Consider the following 25825-nt stretch of genomic DNA (forward strand, 5'->3'; position numbering starts at 1 on the left):
CTAAAATGTTTAGAATGTTCTAGGATAGTTTTGTGTACACACTACAAAGGGTAAAGATCAAGGGAAAACAGGATCAAACAGCTTCTCTATGCATACAATTGTGTGTGTGTGTGTGTGTGTGTGTGTGTGTGTGTGTGTGTGTGTGTGTGTGTGTGTGTGTGTGTGTGTGTGTGTGTGTGTGTGTGTGTGTGTCTTTAGTTTGTGTGTTTCTGTGTGTTTTTCTCTGTCTGTCTGTACAGGGGCCTCATTCATAACGGCGTGCGTAGGATTCACGTGGGAAGGTTGCTTATGTAGTAGAAATCCAAAAAATAGGTACAGAAATGTTCCGACATTTTCCGATTCACCAAACATTGCGCACCGGCGAGGAAAGTGCGTACAGCACTTCCTACGCCGGTTTCCCTTGATAAATCACAACCGACTCGAAATGCGGTGCAGCTTTTGCGGGCTTCACGTAACGCCCATATTTGCCTATAAATAGTCAAAGAAACGCCCATTCATTCATTTTGACTGACTTTATGAAGAAGATCGCAGGAAATGACGACAGAACAGCTAAAAAAGACGTCTCACACCGTGTCAGATTCTGGTTATTTTGGGGAGGTGGAGATAAATCATATTGTTTGGTGGATGCAGTTTGAACCAGAGTAGCAGCATGGAGGTCGGATCGTCACCAACATAAATAAATAAGTGGTCCGAAAAAGGTTCATGACAAAAAAAATACACATAGCCTAACCTTCCTCAGGCAGTGTGTTTGTACCGGGGACAGGAGACCACCCCCTTGATGAGAGACTGTAAGAAATGATCGGGGAATCCCTCCGGAGTGGAGTCATGACGACTGGATCTGAATTATGTTTTCGTATTTGGTGGTTTGTGTTCCAGCTGTCGATCAGCTGTCGATCAGCTGTGCGCAGCGTCTCCACTGCAGCAACTCTATATCCACCAGTTAGATGAAATACAACTAATGTGTTGTGTTATATTAGCTGTACAATTGACCACATATGGTGTTCTTAGCTTCCATACCTCCTGTGTTTTATGAGCGACTTATCAAGTCTTAGCAAACGGCATAAAACATGATTAAACATGGTAGTATATAAAACCATGCTCGTACAACCTATAGAAATGCAAAACCGCATCATTTATGAGAAAACATTTCATAACATTAACACAACATATCCGAGGTGGTTTTAAATAACATATCCGTATTTATTTATTTCTCCAGGTTATGTTTTTGTGTGCACTGAGGAGTCGCAAACAGGCGTTTGTTAAATCATTTTAAGATTGGCTATAATCAATGTTTGAAAATGAATTCTTCATATATGATAAATGAGAGGTAACATTTTATTTAATGGTATTATTTCCACATATTTCTCTCCATTCTTCCTTCTGCCAACGCGATGTCGCAGTTTCTCATCTCTCCCGTTTTTGTGCTTAGTGTGTACGCATGGGTTAGAGTTTGCGTGGAGGACCGCACGTTTTCCCGTCAAATTAGTATTTTATAAATCGCAAACATTGCGTAGAAACTGGCGTACGCCATTTTTTGAGCGTACAGTATATCCCTTTATAAATGAGGCCCCTGGTGTTGTATCCGGGTCAGATTGACCCGAACCTCTTATGAAGGACATAAATGCGGATGGGCATTTTTTCATAAGTGGAAAAAAATAAAAACAATTCCACATGTCCTTCACAATAAATAAGCCCCGGCCATTGAGTTTCAGGTTGAACGAAAATATCCTTATATTTTTATTCATTGAAAATGGAAATCGGGTCAATTTGACCCGAACACCACACAAGGGTTAAGGAGACCACTCAGGGAATCTAAAGGACTATGATAAGGGGTATAAAACCCCCACAACTATAAAAAAGCAGATAAGAACCTCAGACTGGAAATAACTGGAAAAAATGCCATTACAATGAATCTACAAAGGGACAAAAAAAAAAGCAGCAAATAAAACAATTTGTCCAGATATTCAATTTGGAAGCCATAGAAATCTTTTTAAAGGGGCCCTTTCATGTAAGTTTTCAAGTTTCATATTTGTATTTTATAATAATAATAATACATGGGATTTTTATAGTGCTTTTCCTAATGCTCAAAGACGCTAATATAATATGTAGTGTCTCTACTGGGACATGTCTCCATGCTTTAATGTTCAAAAAGCTCTTTATTTGTCTCATACTGCCTGTGCAGCAGCACCTCTTTCACCCTCTGTCTGAAACCAGAGCCCAATCTGCTCTGATTGGTTAGCAGGCCGGCTATTTTGTGATTGGTCAACTGCTTAGAGAAGTCCCGCCCCTTAGCCTATCACTAGCCGTGTGTTGGAGTACTAGCCAATAGAAGCGAGAGTGTTACAGAGTGATGTCACTATGTTACAGAAGTAAATAAAGGAATCCATTTTAGGCGTTTCAGGCAGGGGGGAGTGTGTGGGAGAGAAACTCCCTCTGGAGGGAACACATTGATTTTAGCATTTTCATACGATTTACATGAATAATAAAAATAATCACACACGACAGGAACAGGACAACCCCAAAAAGCATAATAAGGCCCGTTTAAGATATTTCAGCTGACCGAGAAAGTTAATTTAAGGTTGACATGAATCTGGTCCGTGTCAGTGGGATTGACTTACTGTAAGTGTAGGAACTAGGTAATACAATGCTCAGTTTTACCCACCTGTATGACTCACAGTTGTACCAGCCTGAAACATCTCCGGGGCACAAACCAGCAACCCCCCCCTCACACAGCTGTTGGAGGCTGTGTCTCGTCTGTTCGTGGGATTGGAGGGTTGCTAGGAGGCTGGTGGTTTGATGTATCCCTGCCCTGGCATGAGGTCACTTTGTGGCTGCTGCAGCGGAGCACACACCCTCAGCATTTTCCATCTGGAGTAGTTCTGGGCTTTTAAAAAACTGAAGTGGCAGAGTTGTAAATTACACGCCAGGGATGTGGCGTCGCCTGTTTTGCCAGCAGTTATGGAGAACACAACATCTGAGGAGTTATTTTAAGTGGGAATAAAGCAGCCAGACATTAAATGTCAGACTATACTGACATTTTGACATTTCTGCTGCTTTAATGAGCAGCATTTAAATGTCACCTATGCTGATCTCACTGTGGCGTCTGTTATAGGAGAGCAAAACAACATTCCACTTCTAGTTTCTATTGTGGCCCCAGCATGTCTGGGCAAAGTCCTGCTTCCTTCAATTCAACTGGGAACAGACTGAATGAACTCCGTAATGTGTGTAATAATCACATGAACGCTGCTGCCGGTGACTCACCTGTTGCCTGTCCTCCAGTTGCTTTCTGTAGTTATCAGACGTCACATCATGTATTTCTCCAGTGTGTTCTATTTCCTGATAAGAAACCTAAGACGCTGCTGAGAATGAGATGTTTACACTTCTCACGCTGCACAGAACCAGAATGACGTGTTAATTATAATGCAGGAGTGCAGAGTGAACACAGGTATACAGCTTTTAAGAAAAGCTGTAATGATATGAAATGACTTCAAGTGCTTCTGTATTTACATCTGAGAAATATTTTCCCAAGAGGTTTTGTTACCGCAGAGACAAAGGCTATTTACTAGATCATATAATTGGTTTAAAATACTCCACATGCAAATGAGAGAGTAGCAATGACTCCGCTTGCTTATATGGAAACAAGCATGATGGGAAAATACTTGTTGCTCCCTCACTGTCATCTCACAATAAGCCTTTGTGACTCGTTCTTTAAGCTTTAAACACCACTTTAGAATCTCTTGTTTTAGCTCTTGTGCCTCACTTTGAAAACGTTGCTCTAATTTACTAAGAGTACAGGACAGTCTGAGTATCCAAAACCTTTCATTAGTATTTCTCTACACTTTCACTAAGTTTCAAACAAACGTTAATCCTGACCATAACTATTAAACTGCATTATTTTTCTTAATGTCGACCTTTTAAATTTGTTAAGTTTGTTTCGAATTTTGTTATGAATAAACCTGAAAAGAAAAGTCACTTTCAATATATGAAATGTTAGGAAGATTTTTTGATTAACAACACCATTCTGATTTTGCTTCTTTTGGGGCTGGAAACCAGGAAAAAGCATGTATTTTCCCAGTAAATGACTCAATCTGGTGGAAAATGATTAAAATAGTTAGTTGAAACCATACGTGGTTTCTTGCTGAACTTTGATCAAACATTGCGGTTAAATTAGGTTCTAATTGGGATATTTGTTTTCCTCTGTCTCGCTGTCTGTATTTGGGCTACATACTTTATTTTAGACTTATTATAGGAGCTGATTTATTTGTTAAACTCTTACCTTTCTTAATTGTTATACTAATATACTTCAACACTCCCAAAATGTCATCTAGTGAGGCACGAGGGTTACGTTTGGTGAAGGTTAGAATAACTCTGCTTCTGTCTCTCAATGTTTTGTCCCTCCAGGCGTCCTGGGCTTCTCTCCGGACAGAGTTCTCTGCCCTGAATGCTGCTCAGCTTCACCACACGCTGAGGGAGTACCACTCGGGTAAAGCCTGTCCTGCAGGGTGGACCCCGACTCTGAACGATGCAGAGCTCGCCGTCAGGACCGGTGAGTGACCTAAACCATCCTAAAGATAATCCATATATTTAGTGACATAAAATATCATCTGCAAATATATTTGCTGGTTGTCACTTCCTCCCAAAAGGCCCGATCTCATGTTGTAATGAACTACAACTAATTATAATTAAAGTACCTTAACACTGACGCTTGTATGCACCTTTAAGCGGCAGCCTCCCTCTTAGTCTTTGTTTACCGACACAATAATCCTGTCAGTCTGTCTCCACCAATCAGCTCTCGCCCACGCTTTCCTCTCAAATCCGTCTTTCCGCCACGCTCTCACCTGCTTCCACCTCTTAATTGATTCAGGTCGACTCCATCCTGCTTCGTACAATAATAATACCCTCAATTGAACCAGCGTTAGTCCTAAACTTTATTTACCGCTTTTAATTAGATGTTAAAAGGATAGCTGGACGTCCTGAAGTGTGTTTTGTATGAGGTGCTTATCCGTAGCCTTACTTACAGTAGAGGGCAGTTGTTTGGACAAATAGACATGTGATACAGCGTTGAACAAAGTGGGCAGGGGAGCTGCAATACACATTTTAGACAGCTACAAAAATGACGACCTTGAAATAATAAATATTAATTTATGTGTGTGTGTGCTATATTTAGAATATGTTCACTGCATCATCTTGCAGTCAGACAGCTCTTTCTGATGGGGAACTGAATGAGTAATCTGTGTTCTCTTCAAAGTGAAGCCCTACACCAGACTCCATTGACAATAACAGTCATTCTCATCAGTTAAATCTGCTTCAATTGGTTAGTTTTTTCTCAATGGACCGTGTGGCCTTAAGAGGGCATAGAACAGCTTCATCTCTCTAGGTCAGGGGTGTCAAACTCAATTTCATCGCGGGCCACATCAGCATTATGGTTGCACTCAAAGGGCCGGTTGTAACTTTAAGACTATATAAAAATACATATATAAATATATCATATATATAAAATAATGTATTATATTACATCATTGCCTCTGCATTGGATTATCATCGGATAGGGTAATAACTTCATAATTACTACGTCTGAAAGCAGAAGATAGGGCAAATAATTGCAAGTCTCTTCAGTGTGTATGTCCCAAAATGATTTAAAAAGAAAAGCCAAATTCTGGAGAAAAAAGAAATAGAAGTGACATTTTGAAATAAAAATCTAATTCTGAGAAAAAGGAATTCTATGAAAAAATGCATATTTTGAAGAAAAAAAGGCAAATTCTGAGAAAAAAGTCATATTTGAGATGCATTGTGGGACATGTAGTTTATGGGCAACATGCTTCTGTAGCATGTAACCGTATAATAAACATATTATATTCTTTGCAAGCTCTTGTGGGGCTATATAACATGAAGTCGCGGGCCGAATGTGTGTTGAGTTTGACACCCCTGGTAATATAAAAACAATCCAAGTATCCTTTTAACCCACAGCAGCTTCACTTGAAAGTTTAAGGTTTGAATTTCATTAGAAGGCTGTTATGAAGCTTGGGGTCAATGGTGACGGCTGACCTTCTCTCCGTCTGCAGCCGACATCCTGGAGAGCTTCGACAGCCACCCGCCGCTCATCCTGCCCAGCAGCACGTTTCATCTGGAGCTTGGTAAACCCGTGGTGGAGCCCGCTCTGTTCGAGCAGCTCGGCCATCTGCAGGAGTTCATCCGCCGACTCCCCCGCAGTGAAACCCAAGCCGAGCCCGATGTGGAGGAACAGGTAACAAGCTCTCTGACCTCGGAGCAGGAAACGAGACACCTTAATGTTTCAACATTTGTTATTGATTGACTTAATGTTCCTCAGGCAACCCCAGACAGCCAGTCTACGACCTCTCCCTCCGTCACAGTCCTCCAGGACCCTGCCCATCAGGAGGTGTCTGACCAGGTTACCAGCTCGGACCTTGCCTCCCCTGCAGAGCCGTCTCAGGCCCAAGGATCTCACGGTGACCTGAGGAGCTGTGAAGCGGTCCTGACCCAGAAGCTGAAGAGCCTAGAGCTGCAGAACACCTTTCAGGGAGGACAAGTGGACATGGGCTACCACAAGAGCCTGGCACTGGACCCGTCCTGCCTGCTGACCCCACCCAACACCCCCCAGGGCATGGAGCTGTCCGAGCTGGAGGCTGATCTGCGGGAGGGGGCACTCCAACAAAAGAAAGGTAACTTAGAGGCAGAAGAATAAAGATCTGCACACTTCCTGAAAGATCACTGTGTCTTATTCAACAAAGAGAAACCTACTATTGGAGACCTTTGTCTGGGGCATGAATGAACTTATTATAGCAAATAGGGAAATAAACCAAAGAAATAATAACACTAGAGACTTTATTTGCGATGGCATCAAGCCAGGGTCGAAGCCATATGTAATTAGTTCCCCACCAGCACATGGTGCCCTATGCTAGACACTTGTTTACGTAGTGGAGAAATACTTTATTAACCAATCAATTTACATGTCACATACATATGTGTTCATAAAAGTGAAACTGCCTTCAGCTGATTATTGATGAATGACGACAAGGACTAATTGAGCTATTGAAATATTCTAATTTCAATCATTTGCAATCCTCTAGTGATTTTAAACCTTACATAATAAAAAAAGAAAGCAAATTCAGGTATTTATTAGCATGCAAGATCATTGATTTTGACCACGGTGTACCATACCAATGGGGGATCAACAAGTGTGAATGTTAGTCTGGAGCGCTGCTTGAAAAGATTATTTCAAACCACAAGCAGCTGGAAAACATTAGCTGAAACCTGGCAACAGAAGATAATACCTGAGTGTGCACGTACAAAGAAAACTACGAGACAAACATTAAACCACAAAGCCAATTATTCCCTGTGTCTTCCATTATAGCACTTCTTAACTATTATCCATTTTCCCCATCAATGAATTCCTAATGTTTTATATCAAACGTCAGCGAGTTGTGGAGAATCACAATGTTCCATGGCTTTATTATCAAATACATTTTATTTTTCACAAGTAAAACAGGATTTTCTTTTTTACACCTGACAATCTGGATCCATTCAAGGTTTCAGCGCTGCTTTAATGTTTTCTTTTAAAGGCTCAAACAGCTGGCAAACATTAACTGGAACCTGGCAACAGAAGATAATAACTGAGCAAGCGTACACGTACAGAGAAACCATGAAACAAAGAGTAACGGAGAAACCGACAGCTTCTCAAAAGGCTCATTCATGGCTTCACTTACACAGCAGGTTTGATTCAGATGACACACAGCTTTGTCACTGAGAACGCGTCCGCCTCAATTCAACTCCTGTCCTGACGCCCACAATGAGGTCACCTCTTAAACGCGCTTCAACCTCCACTGACTCGACCTATTAAGGGAACTTTTTAGTGACTTGACCTTCAGGGACCTGCTGCATATTTGCTCCAAGTCCACATAAAGGTATTTCACATAAAAGAGGTGCAGCGCCTTCATCTTCTCACTGACTGTGGGGGTCAGGAATTTCAAGTGGAAGGCTTTGCAGGGCGGGCCACTCTGCAGAGGAAAGAGTGTTTCCTCTCCCACCTCTATTGTTTTTAGACGCCTCCATCGTGAGGTCATCCGTAGGAGGAAGAGGGAGTCATCGTGAGAGCGGACTACTTTACTTTTTGTTTAACCAAATGATACTGCCGGTATTTGGACGTATCTGTGGAAACAGAGGGGAAAAGTTCTCACAGCTTTCTCATTAGAGGAATACTTACACGCCCCTAAAACAATTGCTTTCATATAAATAACTCAACCCTCGTTACCTTGAATTCTTGGCATGCAACCCTGCATGGTGAAAGAATAATAAAACAAACCGTATTTTCAAACTGTACATTCAAGTAAATGCGGCCCGTGCTTAACAACAGCATAACTAAACCAAGACAAGGGAACATGTGCTGAGCATACAACTGCAAAAGAATAATTGGATTATAATGAATAAGTGCTGTGAGGTTGTAAAATATTATTTTTGTATATTTATTGTGGTTGACAGCTTTTCAAATAGTTTTGATCCTGTGACAGAGTGAGTCACTGATGCTAATAGTCATTTTGTGGTAGGCGGAATGACCTCCTGTATGTTATGAACCGAGATACAGGGCGCAGGACCCAAAAGCAGGATTCGGAGACAGATGTCCAAAAATAGAATGTTCTTTAATCACAAACTAAATCGTACTTTCACAAAAAATAGAAAGTAGATAAAAAGCCAAAACAAAGTTGTACAGCAACACAAAAACTCACTTGACAAAAGGTCTAAATCCCAAGGTAGGTATCAGGAGTCAAAAGGCCTGGGTGCTCACGACATGAAACATAACGAACTGACAAAGGAACAAAGGAACACCAGGGCTATATATAGGTGAGGGGGATGGGCACAGGTGAAAACAATCAGGGCAGGGCCAAGCAATCTCACGGGCGGGAAACACACAAAGGCAGGAACTGTGGGATCTGAAATGACAGGAAAGATTACTTTCAAAATAAAAACATAACTAAACCTAACATATCTGTCGAGTCACAACACTGTAACACATTGTGTCTGTTTAAACAGTAAAAACACTTCCATGAGGCGGTTCTCAGCAGACTGATCACAGTCAGTGAACTTCACATTTCAAAATAATGTCAATTTAGTATTTAATTCATTTTATCTGAATATATGAAATGGGTAAATTATACTACCAACATCTGTGTTATCACTGCTGAAAATGAAGTAAAACCACAACATTCACACTGTGTATGTGCAAGTTGGCCCTCCGGGGAAAAACTAAATCAATAAGGAAAAGAGTAAGGAAAACATTTTATAAAGATAACATTATATATATATATATATATATATAAAAAAAAAAAAAAAAAGAATAAAAACATACAGAAAAAATAGAGCACTTGATATGCAAAAATGTATACACATATATTTCCAAAAAATACACAGATTATTATTTTATATATAAAACTCATATTTATGTTCTTATTATTTTACTTCTTTTTTTATGACACCCCTATGTCAATACAAATGAGTACCAATCAGGCAGCATCCAGGGTCACAGTAATTTGAACTCTGAGCGCAGTGCTCTGCATGACGTTGAATAGAACTCTCCTGTTTCCATAGAAACACTGCCAGCGCCCAGTGATTTCACCTTTCATCATGTGCAGACAGCTTAAGCATCAACAAGCTGATTTCTTAATGAACTTATCTTAATTGTAGTGGGTGTACACAGCAGAGAGGAGGCTCTTTCTAACAAGGCCGGTTGTACCAGAAGCGTTCTCAGATCCTAATGAGACCGTCTGAAACATCTTTGGTCACATGTGAGCGTGTTTGTGTTTAAGAGTTGGCCCTGTGTTAATGCGCTCGCTCACAGAGCTCCCACTGTGGCAGAAAGGCTTTAAAGCTGGAGGATTTTGTTGATCCTGATCAGGTGGCTTTACTCTCATTGGTTACTTGTTGCATTACGTTTTCTCTGTTCGTGCCTTTCATAAAAGTCATTTGTTGAAAGGGTTTGAGGATTACCTTGGAACAAAGCCATCTGGCTCTAATCTCTGGTCATCGGTCCTAATTGGCACTATATTTAAGAGTTTCATACAACCTGCACACCTACAATGTATGTAGTAGTGCAATGATTATGGAGTTGCTGTTAGAAATTGCATCTTTTCTTATGTATATCATTTTTTATTTCATATAATATTTATTTAGGTTAAGGATTTATTAAGATTATTCACTCATCAGCTAAATAATCAGTACATCAAAATATAATTTTTGACAATTTTTTAACAAATTAATACATAATAATAAGTTAACAATTAACAAATTCAATATTTAATAAAAAATATTATAAAATACATAATTAATGATTGTATAGATTTGTTCTAGTATCTATATTATATAATAATAAATATAATAATTATGATATATATTTTAATTTCTTTCATGTTCCAGACTTTGTTATGTAGATTGTCTGCACACAACTTGGCACTTACTTGATTCTGATTGTGAAATAGTTAGTAGTTGCTTGGTTAGTCAGTCAGGAATATTGAACCAGTTCAAAACACTGTAGAAAAACACAGCTACTTTCTTTACTTTTCCAACCAGCGTTTAGTTTATATTCATTACTGCCTACTGAGTACAAATAAATGTTATACCTGTAATATATATTTATTTTTTATTTGATACATTCTCATGAGAAGTGTCTCAACCTGTAGTTTTAAGTTCGTTTTCCAGGTAAATCAGCCGTTGATGCAAATCAGGATTCTTACGGTCATTAAAACCTGGAAAAGTCATGGAAATTCAAAAATGCTAATTCCAGGCCCTGGAAAAGTCATGGAAATGTAACCAAAGTTCCATTCAATATAATTTATATTTTATCTAATCGCCAAAATGGTAATACTATAATGATAATAAATACTGTATCGTCTAGTAATGAAACGTAAAATGGCGTTTAACTGCCGAGGTATTTAGCTGGTGAGAGATTTTAGTTGCTTTAGTCTGTAGGAGCGAGTAAGCCTTGATTTGTTTTAGATAGGCACGACATGTTTCATATGCACACCTTATTTTCCTGTTCCATGTTCAAATAAACCATTTTCAGTGGTACCGCTGAGAAAGTAATTTCTTTGGTCATGGAAAATTAGGTAAAGGTCATGGAGAGGTCATGGAGAAGCATTGGTGACAAGGTGTATGAACCCTGGTACATGAGTCTGATGATTGGATGGTGATATGATGGCCTTTGTTGTCACCCTGATGGGAACCCTGCACTTCCTCCCGCCATGGGGGTCCGTTCCTTGGCCTCCTCTGGGTTTTTTTTTTGGCTAACAACTAATGATGTTTTGAAAGTTTGCTAATCCTTTAATCTAGCCCCAAGAATTACAGAGAGGTGGTGATGTCAGGAGAGAAAAGAGCAGTGGCCGATCCGTCATGGGAATTTACAGTTGGGTTGGTGCGTGGAATCTTAATCGGTGGCGGCATTGTTCGGGGGTTAGGGTCCTGCGTGGGGGGCAGACTGGCCGCATGTTGGAGGGAGGTGGGGGAGGTAGGGCAGGAGCAGCAGGGGTGGGAACAGGTCTTCTTCTTTTGGGAGGAATGCTACTGTGTTGTTTTGACAGGAGGAGACACATGAGGGAGACAGGCTCCTGTGAGCAGCACGCTCACAAGTCGGATATCAAACAGATCAGGAGATAATTTCAAAGTGTAAAGACTTTATCTCGTGTTCTCCAAAGCTGTGTTCACTGTCTGCAGAACAAGGTTATGAACAATTATGTTTAGTGGGCTTTTCTGTCACCACTAGTACTACAAGTTTAACCGATTCGGGTCTCATCGGAATACTGTCTCTTATATGCATTTCATTGTGCGCTTGCTAGTCTGCCAACTTCGCCGTATGTTGGCTTCAAAGAGGTGACCACATTGAAATGTAAGGTTACTTATTGAACTTTTGCAAAAGCTTCATGTACAGAACAACTTCTATTTTTCATCATGTCGTTTTAAATGAATGGGGTGACCTTTACTTCCAATTCACTGTCTGTGTGTTCAGCCAATAGATGTGCTGAGAGGAAGACGGAGAATGAAGAAGAAGAAGAAGGAGAAAGAGAGGAAGTGTTCACAGTGGAGCTTCACAGAGGTCCTCACGGCCTCGGTCTGGCGCTCGTAGATGGGACGGTACGCTGACGTCCTCCTCTTGTTCTCTCTTTCAGAATGTGACTTCATTCAAAATGTATAAATGAACAGTCGTGTAGAGATGACCGCACTCTTGTTAGGATTGGTTCACATCGGCAGCCTTGTGGCCTTTCAAGAAATGTTGTGCAGCTGCTAATGAGATCAGAAGGGATTTTGCCCACGAGCCTAATCTTACTAAAAGTTCTTACTCATTGAAGTGGGGGCTAAAGCACCCTGATGAAAGAGAGCTGTAATACATTATGTTTTGAACCCAGACTCATTAGTGCCAAGTTATAATAAGAAACAGCATAACGATAAACCACATAAATAACACTTCTCTGTTCTTCTTTTAATTGGCTGACAGTTATGAATAAAGTACTTAACCTCACGCCTGTTTTGAAAATGATAAATCACAACCGAGTCAAATGCTTATTGAAAATAAACAAACAAGCAAAAAGAAAACTGACCAGAAAGACCCCTTTCATTTTCAAAAACATTTCTATTGATTTTAATCATCAATTTTAATGAATTGCATGACAAATTAAAATAAATAATATGGGCGAAAGTCAGAGTATGATTATTTATGACGACATTCCTTCCAATAGTAGTTCAGATATTACAGTCCTGCAGAGAGAATAAAAAAAGAAATATTTCAGCAGACACACACACACACACACACACACACACACACACACACACACACACACACACACACACTCACACTTTGGCTGCTACTTGTCACCCTAAATGTCACCAACCTTGACTCCACCTGTTTTATGTGTTTGCAGAAAACACAGCTGAGAATGAGCGGCATCTACGTGAAGTCGGTAGTGCCGGACTCTCCTGCCGCTCGCTGTCGGAAACTGAGGACGGGCGATCGCATCCTGGCTGTGAACGGCATCAGCGTGGTGGGGATGGAGTACAACCTGTAAGCATTACAGAACCTTGTGCTTCATAAAGGACCTTTCTGACCAGGGTGTGATGCTTTTAACTTCAATCTAAGCTCCTGTTTTTGTAGTATAAGACCGTTTGTAGACACAAATCTGACCTCGAGCCTTCAAGGGAAAAGTGTCCGAGTATCTGTTGATCACACGGCCATAAAAGCATACAATTCAATATTCACATGTTTGGTTTCAACAGATTTATTTGTAGCAGATTGAGCCATATTCTAACGTTTGCCCGATGACATTTCCTGGTTACCTACAGAAGACATCAAATGCATACAAATAAATGTGGTTGCGACTGGTTGACATACTATAGAAAATCAATCCCCCTAACATTTAGAACACATCAAATAAAACAATGTCAGGCTTTTGTTTTGTTTGTTTCAACCAAATTCTATTGGTGTATATTGGTAAAGAGTCAGGACTGATATAGTTACAAGTGTTACCTCAGTAAAGAAGGTGGAAAACATAAATATGAATAGATAGTATTTATTTGAGCAGTTTTAGGAGAGAGGGCCCTTTGTCCTTAAAGTAAAAGAAAATGTTCTTGGTGTCTAAGGGGTAAAGTTTGAAGTGAAATTGAATGCAGATATTTTTGTCCTTTATGAAAATCAGAGCTACTTTTTAAAGTAGGTTTAAAGTAGACACATATCTGCAGATATTAGGCTGACCTGTCCTCTCTGTAGCTGCTTGTTTACATCGTGTTGTTCTCATTTCAGTGGGAGAGAACTGATCCGATCATCAGGAGAGTCTCTCAGACTGCTGGTGGCCAAAATCGACTCAAAGACCAGCGACAAGTGCTCGATTACGACTAAATGCTGAGGGGAGAGCTTTGTGTGGACGATCAAGTGCAATTTACAATACTCGGAGGACGTTTGCTTCATCCTTCCTGCTGATCCAAAGCCAGTCATTATCTCAGAAAGGACACACTCACGTCTCGTTCCAGACGTATTGTGTGTTATAGAGCTTTTTTCTGTGCGTTGAGACAATCAGAATGAGGGCACGGTCACGTTTATACAAAGCTCATTTTGCTGTCACAGCTTCTGTCCGGCCTATAAACAGCTCTCATAAACCGCGAGGGAAGTAGCTGCCTGTGGCTGTTTGCTAACATCTCATTTCACTGTCTGAGTTCACAGTTTTCTGTCTGGGGAGCTTCATCAAGCTGCTCCAGGATCAAACATCTGGCAACAACTGGAATTATTCTGAAATGAATCTTTTTCAAAACTGTGAAACTGTATTTTACTCTGGAAAACAACTCCTATTAGTTCATTTGTTTTGCAGTCATATTTATTCACAGGTGGACATCAAATATATTTTCTTGTCTTTTCCAGAACATTCCCAAAACAAGGAAAACAACACTAAGATCAAGCAGATTCATCTCAATTTAGGAAATGTTTTTTCTTGTTTTGAGTAAAAAACGCAATAAATATATAGGACTATCTTTGCATTCTAGCATTTTGGTCGTTTTTATTGTGGTCTTAATGTCATCACACAGATCCTCCTGCTGTGAAATATCCACTTCTATATCGCCTGAAAGACAAAAAGCAAAGCAGGACAAGTGACGGGTGACTACAAACATCCAGGATTAAGGGTCATTGGATGATTCTCAACCTGAGCCCTATTTCCCCCGGTTATGTTCCCCATTTTAAAGGAAGGGTATTCATCTACACACATCTACACATGTTGTTATATTGAAATAAAACAGTCCCTTAATTGCTGACAGTTAGATGAGACCGTTCCTTTAAATCCATATTGTTGGATGTTTGGGCCCAAATCATAAAACGTAATGTTTTTTTCAGTTAACATGAAAAACATCAGCGGATCAAGTTTAATAATGTTTACCACTGTAGAACGACAAACTGCTGCAGCCCTCATCGGAAGTCTGTCCATGATATCATCCCAAATGTTGTCAATTCAAGTGTATTGGCACACAGTATTATTCACAGTATTTTGTAATATTTATGTCGCAGTATTTTTGAAACTATTGAATAAATATTATTTTGATTTTTAAAACCTTTAACTTCTGGTTGTATTGTCTTTGTGTGTACTCCTTAAAGGAAAATGTTGGATGTTTTAAAGTTGGGTTGCATGAGATACTTCGGATTCAATATCCATAGTCAGTATATTACCTACAGTTGACTTTAGGGGTCCTATAACGGGCCGTCCACACTACAGCTTCGACAGCTTCAAAAACTGTTTCCAACGCGTCTGCCCATTCTTTGAATGGGGTGACGTCACGTTGCCTCGCTTTTCACCGAACTGAATTGTGGGTCACATAGCGGTCCGTCTCCGGCGTCTCCGGGCCGGCCCGTCGACACTACAGGCATCAAAAAATCTTGAAGCTGGGCGTGTCTGAGGCTTGGCGATTTCTCACGCCCAAGGTGACCAACAACCAATCAGGAATCTCCCACCCGCCCCCGGCATACAAAGCAATAGCAATGTTAAAACGAAGTAAACTGGATATAAAATCCCCAAACAGGCGAAAACCTACCAGTTCCACCCACTGTCTCTGCCACCTCCCTCCATGCCTGGTTCCTCCGGTTTGTATCCCGGTAGATGAACAGAGACTGATCATACAGCACCGGGTGATTCACTACCGCTCCATTTTTTTGAATATGAGGAAATGACCTGCGTACTCTCTCTCAGCATACACGCGGTTTGATTGGCTAGCGCTTGTACTGTCAGATTTGCATACGCATGATTTGATTGGCTGATGCCAAGCATCGAGCCTCAAAAGTTGCACATTGCTCAACTTTTGATGCTCGCGATGCTTGCAAAGCCACGCTCCGCTCCCCACAATGCAGTTCGGCGAAGATTCAAAATCAACTACGTCACCCCATTCAAGTGAATGGGCGAAGCGTTGAAAGCATTTTTCGATGCCTGTAGTGTAGATGGGCCGTCCGGCGTCTGAAGTTGAACAATGTTCAACTTCTGACGCCGGAGTAGCCAGCGCCAGCCAATCAAATCCCGTTTCTGAAAATCTGACAGCTCAAGCCCTAGCCAATCAAACCGCATCTAAACTGGGAGAGATATCCTGCCGTTCATTTCTATATTAAACTAATTATCGCTGTAGCAAATCACCCGGTTTTGTATGACCAGACCCTCTTCACCTACCGGGATACAAACCGGAGGAACCAGGCATGGAGGGAGGTGCAGAGACAGTGGGGGAAACTGGTAGGTTTTCGCCTGTTTGGGGAGTTTATATATATATTGCTCGCATAAAATCCCCGGTGTTTTTTGCTTTGTATGTCGGGGGCGGGAGATTCATGTGATTGGTTGTTGGTCGCGTTGCTCGAATAAAATCCCCAAGCTTCAGACACGCCCAGCTCCAAGCTTTTTTTGAAGCTGTAGTGTGGACGCTCCACTCCTGTTCAGGTTCATATTTTTACGTTGTGCTTCGACTCTGACATGCTTCAATGCTTTAATGTTCAAAAAAGTATTTTCTCATCTGGCCGGGTCTGTTGTGATTGGTCAACCACTTAGAGATGTCCCGCACCTTTGCCTTTCACGTACCATGTGATAAAACGCTAGCCAATGAAAGCATGAGTGTCACATAGTGATGTCACTATGTTACTGAAGTAAACAATGGAGTCCAATGGATATGTTTCATGCAGGGGGGCGTGTGGTAGAGACACTGGGATTGTAGCCTTTGCAGACCATTTACATGCACAGAAACATATCGAACACACTACAGGAAAGGGAAAACCCCCATACCATATAGGGTCTCTTAGAATCCATTCTCCTAATTTTGGAAGTAATTATACTAAACTACAAATTGAGTTTAGACCATAATCTATGCTATCTTCAAAGCCACAAGCCTCCATAAAAGAATAGTACTTTTACCTCACAATAAACGTGCGTTGCGGTTCTACTGCTGCCTTGATTGGTTCATTTGTTTGTGTTATTGTGTGACTTCGGTGAAAATCAACAAAACACCAAAGTCACACAATAACATAAACCAATCAAGGCTGTATGAGAGCGGTGAGACTTTTATAAATAGTATAAACCTACACTTTTAGGATGTTAAAATATGTTTCCCGCTGCTACTCCTTTCTGCTTTTCCAAGCTAGCGGCGTGTAACCCGCGTCTCCTGTATTTAACACACTTTGGAATACGGAAAAGTACCTCATACCACCCCACTTTAAAAAATCTGAACTTTAAAATGTGTGTGTTGGTGTTTTTGAGTGAACTCCATGTGCAGCTGGAGGTGGGTGGAGCAGCAGGGTGTGTCGGCACGCGTTAGTGGTCGCCTCCAGCTGCTCTGTTTATAGCCACTGAGCTTTCCACTAGCCCAGCACTTTCCACTCCTCCTCCGCACAGTGCAGCCTCTGTGGCCCCCTGAGGCCCCGATTCAAATAAAGACACAGCTGTATATATTGGTGCATGAAGTTTTAAATGTGAAAGTAATTAAAGTGTGAACAAGGTGCTGAGCGTGAGGCTCCCCTGCAGCTTTCTAACATAAAACATATTTTAAGAGTGTATGTTCACCCTGCAGGATTTTAATGCTCAGGTCCGGAATGATGCTAACGTTAAATACCTTTACTCATTCACTCAAGTACTCATATGAGCTCTTTTATTGCTACTATACACTTATACACCCATTTTAAAAGCCATCTATAATATCCAGCATATATGAGATATTGGCTTTATCCGATGGAAGGTAGTGAAATGCAGAATTTTGAAGGAATAGCTCTAGATTGAAAGCCTGATATAACATACACTCTTTTGATTCTATGTTGTAATGGCCGTGGCATAAAAAGAAAAAGGTTTTATGGCATATTATATATAAACACAGCCAAAATGATAATAAGTTTTCATGATCTTTGTTTTTGTATTCTACGTTTCCTGTTTTATTTTTTAAATCAGTTTTCCCTTTGTGTCTGGTCTTGTTTTACTTCCTGTCTTGGTGTTTTCCCGCCTGTTCCTGATAGTGTTCACCTGCTGCCCCCCCCCCCTCCAGCTGGGTCTTATCTCTGTGATTAGGCTTGTGTGTTTAAAGGCCTGATTTTGTACATGTTCAGGCGTTCTTTGTTTATCAGCTTTTGCTTTTAAAATTAAAAGTTAACTCTGCCCGCCATCTTATTTTTGAATAAGTCTTGGGTCCAACTTCCTGACAAGTATTGCCACACACACACACACACACACACACACACACACACACACACACACACACACACACACACACACACACACACACACACACACACACACACACACACACACACACACACACAGTCGAAGGTTGTGTTGAGGTCTTCTTTGTTTATGTAGCTGTTAAAGGAGGTGATCAATGTGATTTACTGCTAGTAGCTCAGAATGAAATGTGACTGGTTCAGACATGAAGGTCCGTTCTAATGTTGAAAAATAACTTGACAACATGAAGAAGAAGAGATACTGTAGAAACTGTTTAGGGTTTATTTTACTTCAATATATACCCAACAAATAACTGAAAAGAAACTGACATTTGTGATGAGTATTTGATATTGGCTTGCATAGCTCATAGCTCGTAGCTCATAGGTTTTGTTTGTGGAGTACAGAGCAACACTCACCACTGCACATGCAGGTGCTACACAGGTCAAAGGTCACATGTCTTTGGGTGGCTACCTGAAAGATGCATTGAGAGAATAAAGGTGGTCAAAAGGTGTTAAATTAACACTTGGGAAGCTAAAGTCAGATGCAAAATATACATAATTTCCTTTCTTGGCCTAGCATTTGATTGTGTGATGGTTACAAAATACAATAAAAATAAATAATAACAACAAAATAAGTATAAATTGTAAAACACCACATAAAATCCAGACTAAAAGTCTAAAACCAGGCCTCAGAGTGACAACGTGCAGGAAGAACAGCCGTAATGGTTGTCTGTCCTTCCTGTTCATCTTAGACAATGAAGGCAGGAAACAGATTCACACATTAGGAAAGTGAATGAACTACTCACTGCTGCCCCCCCCAGCCCAGTGCTGGAAGCTGGAAGCTGCTGGGGGGGGGGGGGGGGGGCTGGCTAGTCCTGGGACCCGGCCCCTCCCTGAGATACAGACAGGAAATCCCGTCTGGAAACGAGGAAAGAGTGACTTGGAGGAGAAACAGTCAGGATGCCTCTGAGTCAGAGAGCGCGTGAACATGTTTTCATATCCTTGAGTGAAAGCTCCAACATGGAACAAATATTGTTCTCATTTGAAATTTCAAGTGCTTTCAGTTGCCTAGTATCTGACATTTTTAAATAGTTTATCACCAATAAAAAAATCATATCAAATTGAAAAGAATACTAAGATCCAGTTAAATATGTGTGTTCTACTAGACCAGTATTGCAATGCTGCATTGATTGGCTCTTTAAATCAAAAGAGGTGTGTCCTACTCGTCCAGTGTTCTGAAATACTCACTTGGTCATATGACATGGAAGCCATTGAAAAAACAAAACACTTTTCAATAAAGAAATACTTCATTTTCAATAAAATATGTATAGAACCTGGCCTGATAAACACATTAATTTATCAATAATGAATCAAAACATTTCATATATATTATTCTGAAAGGAACCAATCTGCTTAATGAATACTTTTACTTTTGGTTCTTTCAGTATATGTTGATGCTAATACTTTTACACACCTGCTAGTTCTGTAGTTCTGCCCTCTGCTGGAATATGTCAGCTGGTGCAGGGTGGGAAAAGGCTGAAGTCCAACTCATTTTGAGTGGGACATAATTAAGACTAAAAAACTGAATTTTCCCTCTGGAATTAATAAACGGTAAAGAAAAATGAAGGCCTTCACTGGAAATGATGAAGCAAACCTTGCCATTTTTATGTATTAATCCTAATGACAAAACATATATATATATATTTATATATATACGGGAGAAGTCATTATTTTTTTTATTATAATCAAATGTGGACTTATAGATAGAGAATATTAAATAAACATCCCAAATATGACCCAAGCAACTGAACCAATATCTGCTAGTAACCTTGTAAATGACACTCCATTTTACTTTTTACTCACAAGGATATGTCTCTATAAAATATTACCTGGGAGATGATTAGACTATAGGCAAAACCTCCTCTGATGTATTTCAAAAGATACTCTGTTTTCTTGAAACGCACTTCATGTCGGGGGGAAACTGTGTGATTGAAATATTGTTGCTTGACCTGCCAATATGCATCTTTGACACTTTTGTATTTCACTACTTCTACTTATTATCCAACAAGTGTAGTTACATGTGTCCTACCTTGGCTAGATTATGTATGATTGTTTTAATGCAATGAAAATGACCTAAATCTAAGGAAATGCTAAAACATTTAGCTCTTTAATGAGCTTCCTTGAAGGACATTGGCTGAGAGAGTGAGGGTGTGAATGTGTGTGCACGGTGACTCGTCAGACTACATTTGATTTTGAGAAACTACTAGCTCTATCTGCTGTATACGTTCCAACTGATTTCTATGTGTGTGACATGTACAAGTGGAATGCTGATAGGTGTGCCTTTTTAAATGTTAACGCTGGCTGAGGCTGACTCCAACAACACAATGAACAGTTGTATTGTTTTTTCACACATTAAAAAACCAAACGTCTTTGTTGTTATTCAAAGCTGATGTATATAAGGGCTCCAAACCGTTCAAAGTCCGTTTAATTATGTTATAAGTGTATTTGAAAGGTACAAATGTTCCATAAAATGTTATTAACCCACTCTGGTATTAGAAAAATGATTTCCGATTGATATCTTATATTCATTTTACTTTGCTTTTGGATAAAAGTCACAGCTTTTCAGCTTTGCTAAAAGACAGATTCAATCTACACAAGATTGAGTTATATGGGAGTGGTTTGGGTAAGTGACGTGTTGATAAGGTATCTGCGTTGTTTCAAGTAAGAGGACAGGATTAAAATAGTTAAACTAGGAGACACAACACAAGTGGGATGCACTGATACATAACCCGAGGCCTTAAAGGCCCTGTCACACTTTACCGAAATTGACACCCGATGGACACACATAAAGGAAATGTTCAAATTCGGCTGTGATCGTAGCAACATCGGGCCATTCGTGAGGGCATCTAAGCCATCGTATGACCGCCGGTGGAGTTTCTCAGGCTCCGGCAGCAACTTCGTGAGCGGCAACTTCGTAAGGCACTCGTGAGGGCATCTTGTCAAATCGTGTAACGGCCCGTCCACACAGCGGCGTGCGTTGGCGCTTCCCCATTCACTTTGAATGGGGTGACGTCACTTTTAGCCGAAATGCATCGTGGGAAGCGACGTGGAGCGTAGCTGGCGTGGCTCGCTGCAAAAGTTGAGCAATGTTCAACTTTTGACGCCTCAGCGAGGCGTCAGTCAATCGAATCATATTCCAGTACAAGCTCTAGCCAATCAAACCGCTGCTTGTGTGTCAGGGGCGGGAGATTCATGTGATTGGTTGTTGGTCGAGTTTCAGACACGCCCGCCGGCAAGCGTCAGCGCAGCCGCTGTGTGGACGGGCCGTAATCATCGGTGCATTCACACTCACTCTGATGGGGGCGAATGCCCGATGGCACCGATGATAACAAGATGCCCTCACGATGGCCTTACGAAGGGCAACATTGACACATGAATTCAACACGAAAATGAACCTTCGCAAGGTTCTTCGGCAATTTTTTGGCATGCCAAAGATTTTGCCACCGCTCACGAAGTTGCTGCCGGAGCCTGAGAAACTCCACCAGCGATCATAAGATGGCTTAAGATGCTCTCACGAATGGCCCGATGTTGCTACGATCACAGCCGAATTTGAACATTTCCTTTATCGTGTGTCCATCTGGATGTTTTATTGCACAACAAAATAATGTAAACATATTATGTAAATAACCCAATTTGTGTTCTGTGAAACTAAAAAGGATATAATATATTATTTTGAAGGACAGTTGACAGGAAGTTGTTGTTGTTGTTATGGAAACAACATTGCGGAGAAAACGTAATATTTTCTACATATAAAGACGGATAAAGTAAAGAACAAAGTCTGAAGATATAGTATCATAGTACTGTAACATAATTGTTTTTGGTACTTTCATTGCAGTTGTATGTCTTAAATGTAATGTAAATGTTGCCTTCGTGTGTGGTTCGGGGCCATCTTCGTGCGAAATTCACAATTCCATATTCGTGTGTCCATCGGGTGTCAATTTCGGGACAGTGTGACAGGGGCTTAATGCATTCATATCATATCGACAAATTCCTCAAAAATACCCATTTACACCTTTAATCTACGTATGAAAGTCTCATATATTTTTCTTCTGTGTCAAAAGAACAGAAGAACAGATCAATAATCCTTGCAGTGGTTAGTCTTGATTTATCCCGACACACCACATCCTGCTGCCACAAATCTATATCACCAAATGTTGATTCATCCGCCGCTGAAAATAGTCCCAAGAAAATGCACCATTTCCTCACTTACTTTTAGCAAAGATATTCAGATTGTATCTGAATATATTGAGACTGATTTACTGCACATTTGGATGGACACCGATAGCCAGGTTTTCTTTACAAATAGTTGGAAACTTTAAACGAATATCAAAAATAAAATCAGCCAAAGAAAATGCAAACGATCCTTGTTTCCATTTCCTTCCACTATTTCATTATGAGGACAGTTTCATTGAGATAAACATTTGGAAGACCCATTACAAACCAACACCTTTTCACTCACTCACTGCCTTCTTTCATCAGTGCATCCCAAAGTAAATGCCATTTTAAAAATGCACACAAAAATATCAAATAAATGTATATCTTTTTTTATATTGCCTTGTATTGATTTTAAATAATGACTGTCACAAGTCAGCCGAACACTGTTAACTTGCACACGTGAGGTTGTGTCACTGAGAGAGAAGGCACAGCTAGGATAAAGCAGTCAAATGGAGCCCTTAAATCTGATTTAGGGGCTAGCTGAGTTCTTATATAAAACAGCCACAGTCCTCCATCAAGAAAAACTGCACTAAATCCCGAAAAGACAACATTTCCACATTCAGACAAAAAAGATCAATCTATCTGCAGATTTGAAGTCCATAACAGTCAGTTGTTGTGTACGTTTGTGACGGATAATGTTTTTTCCAACCAGTATCCTGCACTTTTCAGATAGGTAGGTATAAGAAGCATCCCCCTCCTCCTTCTTCTCCCTTTAGTCTTCATCCTGGATACTCTTCTTTTTATTGGCCACCCGGGCCTGGCGCATCTTCTGCAGGGTCTCGTGAGGGTCCATGATGAAGGCCAGAGCCACGCTGGCAGTGCCGTCGCCACTCTGCCGGGAGAAGCACAGGAAGCTGGCCCAGAGGAAGGCGCAGCAGCCCATGAAGGCCGTCCGCAAGTACAGCGGCATCAGGACGAAGTTCAGGAGCTGCAAAAAGGGTGGTAAACATGAAGTTACAGATATTCATATACACTGTTGTCATTTTTTGTTTTCAGTGAACAGCGTTACTTTCTTATCAGTTGGAAAAACAGTCAGACAAAACAAAGCTCTCCAAGGATTTAAAAAAAAATCCATAAACAAGCAAAAATAATAAATAATGTGTCAACATGTGCACCAAATTTGTATTTGCTTTATTATTTACCTGCATGAATGGCCAGTACATGAGTCCAGTCTGAAAAGGGAAAAAAGATTAGAGTATGACCAAATCCATATATGCCATTTTGGAAAAAGATATGGGTCTTAAAGGGACCCTGTTCTGCTTATTTTCAGTTTCATTTTTGTATTGAGTGTCTACTGTGACATTTCTCCATGCTTTAATGTTCAAAAAGCTTTTTATTTCTCCCATACTGCCTGTGCTGTGCGTTTCAGGCAGGGGGGGGGGGGTAGAAACTCCCTTCTGGACACTATTAACTAATGATACGTTGACATTTACCAGGATCGTGAACCATTAATCCAGCAGCATTAAACATGATTTATATTTGGCATGATATCAGCTGCTGAAACTCACTGACTTTTTTAATCCTCTGGCAGTAGCCGCGGCTGAATTGCCCAGCTTGCTCTCGGGCTACGTGTCCACTGCGCAAAAGCGGCAGCAAGCACAATCTGGGTTAATCTGTTTGAGCAGCAGCAGCAGCATGGGGAGGGAAGGTGACTTTCCTCTGCTGGATGCTGCTGAGGCCTTACCTTCCAGGTGTTGAAGAACTTGTCTCTCCAGTCTTCAAAGATGTCCTCCTTACCCTCCAAGATGCTCACCCCTGCAGGAGAGAGGAGACGTTTAGGTCCAGTTTGAGTTGATTTAAAAACGTGTGTAAGGACCGTGATGGATTACTAAATGGGCATTCCGGGCAAAGGCACAGGGGCCCAAAGTGTCAGGGGCCTGACTTACAAAATGTTGTTGAAAAATAATCAAACAACTATGAATGATTAAAAATGTCTACAAAAGATAAATAAAATAACTTTATAGGTGCAAATCAACCACATTAAGACGGTAAATGACTGAAAATGGACTCAAATTGACGAAAAGTATATTCACATAAGGACTTTTCACGAAAGAAGATGCAAAACCACCATGAAGGACGCAAAACAATCACGTGCAAAACACACACAAAACAAGCAAACTATACTACATATAAACTTGCCCCACAAAGATGCCAAAAAGATTCTAAATGAATAATGATAAATACAAAACCACCACACAAACATTCAAAACATCTACAAGTAGACACAAAGACAGATGTTAATTTACTAAAAATAGATGTTTAAGTTTGGGTGTCTTGTTTCGAAGGAAAGAGGGAGGGTGAGGGGGTCCTACATTTTTGAGCCCAGGGGCCTAAACTCTCAAAATACGTCCCTGACTCACCCGGCATGATATTTGACTGAGGGATGACCTTCACAAGAAACCTCATTAAACCTCACTTTTGTGTTTCTTTGTTATGATTGCATGCTATTTCATATTGAATCAGCCTGAGGGCATGTTGTTGAAGCAAATATTCTGAACATGTGTACAAATGTCCCTGCTCTGTAGTTTGACATGAATCGTTTTAGAGATATTAGGAGTTAGTTATGTGCACGTGAATTGACAAAGCCCTTAATTGTCTTCACATTAGATTGGATTCACCATCAGGCTGTTTTACCTGTGTAGAAGGCACTGGTGGCCAAAGGCGACGCGAAGCTCTGGTCCAGCAGGAGTTTGCGTAAAACCATTCCAGCGGACTTCCCGGGGAACCGTCTCTCCAGGGCTCGCAGCCAGAAGTAATTAAAGTTCCCATGGAAACTGATTGCTACAATAGCCACGTTGCGAGTGTGTTTCCAGTCAATGTTATCCTCTTGAGCTACGAGCTGATGGACCAGGTCACCGCCGGCGAACAGGCACCCATACAGAGTGACATTGGCCAACCAGGGAAACCTTTTGGCGGCCTCTTTGAGCACTACCCTCCTCATATTGGCACCACTGAAGGGACGCTGTGGCTCCTAAATTGACGCTGTGAGGTCCTTGAATGTTTTTTCAGCCATCAAAACGTAGGCATAGCGGTTAAACTGGTCTCACCACGGCCGGATGTCAGTCTGCTGGCCGGCACGACGCTATCCATTTGTGCGCAATAATTAGAGAGGGATTAAAAGGCTCCACTGGCTGCGGCAATATCACACATTACCGCTTCTCAAATGAGTAATGAGAAATACACACTCATATGCGTAAAACCTGCCATGGCTCTAGTTGGTCACTTGGAAAGTCTTTGAAGTAGCGCGTCCTCGAATTACGCATGCGTAAAATCCATCAATCCACCATATCCTTATATAAAGGAGACACGGAAGAACAATCTCAAGAGGAACAATAATATAAA

General features: G+C 40.8%; 2 protein-coding genes across 2 annotated transcripts in view; one reads left to right on the forward strand and one right to left on the reverse strand.

The window, feature by feature from the left end:
* radil2a (Ras association and DIL domains 2a) overlaps positions 1–15096 on the forward strand; it is a 41224-nt gene extending 26128 nt beyond the window's left edge. The window contains exons 11-16 of the mRNA XM_034088910.1: positions 4402–4546; positions 6063–6244; positions 6329–6680; positions 12011–12135; positions 12921–13060; positions 13796–15096. Of these exons, the coding sequence (XP_033944801.1) occupies positions 4402–4546; positions 6063–6244; positions 6329–6680; positions 12011–12135; positions 12921–13060; positions 13796–13898 (1047 nt within the window). The 3' untranslated portion in view covers positions 13899–15096. The remainder of the gene's footprint in view (positions 1–4401; positions 4547–6062; positions 6245–6328; positions 6681–12010; positions 12136–12920; positions 13061–13795) is intronic.
* A 6790-nt stretch (positions 15097–21886) lies between these two features.
* mpv17l (MPV17 mitochondrial membrane protein like) lies at positions 21887–25424 on the reverse strand. Its single transcript, XM_034089926.2, has 4 exons — positions 25118–25424; positions 24168–24238; positions 23626–23655; positions 21887–23411 (listed from the first exon to the last, which is right to left on the reverse strand). Exons 1-4 carry the CDS (start codon positions 25422–25424, stop codon positions 23196–23198), a joined length of 624 nt encoding a protein of 207 aa, XP_033945817.1. The 3' UTR covers positions 21887–23195.
* Positions 25425–25825: the final 401 nt, after the last annotated feature.

This window comes from Pseudochaenichthys georgianus, chromosome 8 (genome assembly GCF_902827115.2).
Source record: "Pseudochaenichthys georgianus chromosome 8, fPseGeo1.2, whole genome shotgun sequence".
Lineage (NCBI taxonomy): Eukaryota > Metazoa > Chordata > Actinopteri > Perciformes > Channichthyidae > Pseudochaenichthys > Pseudochaenichthys georgianus.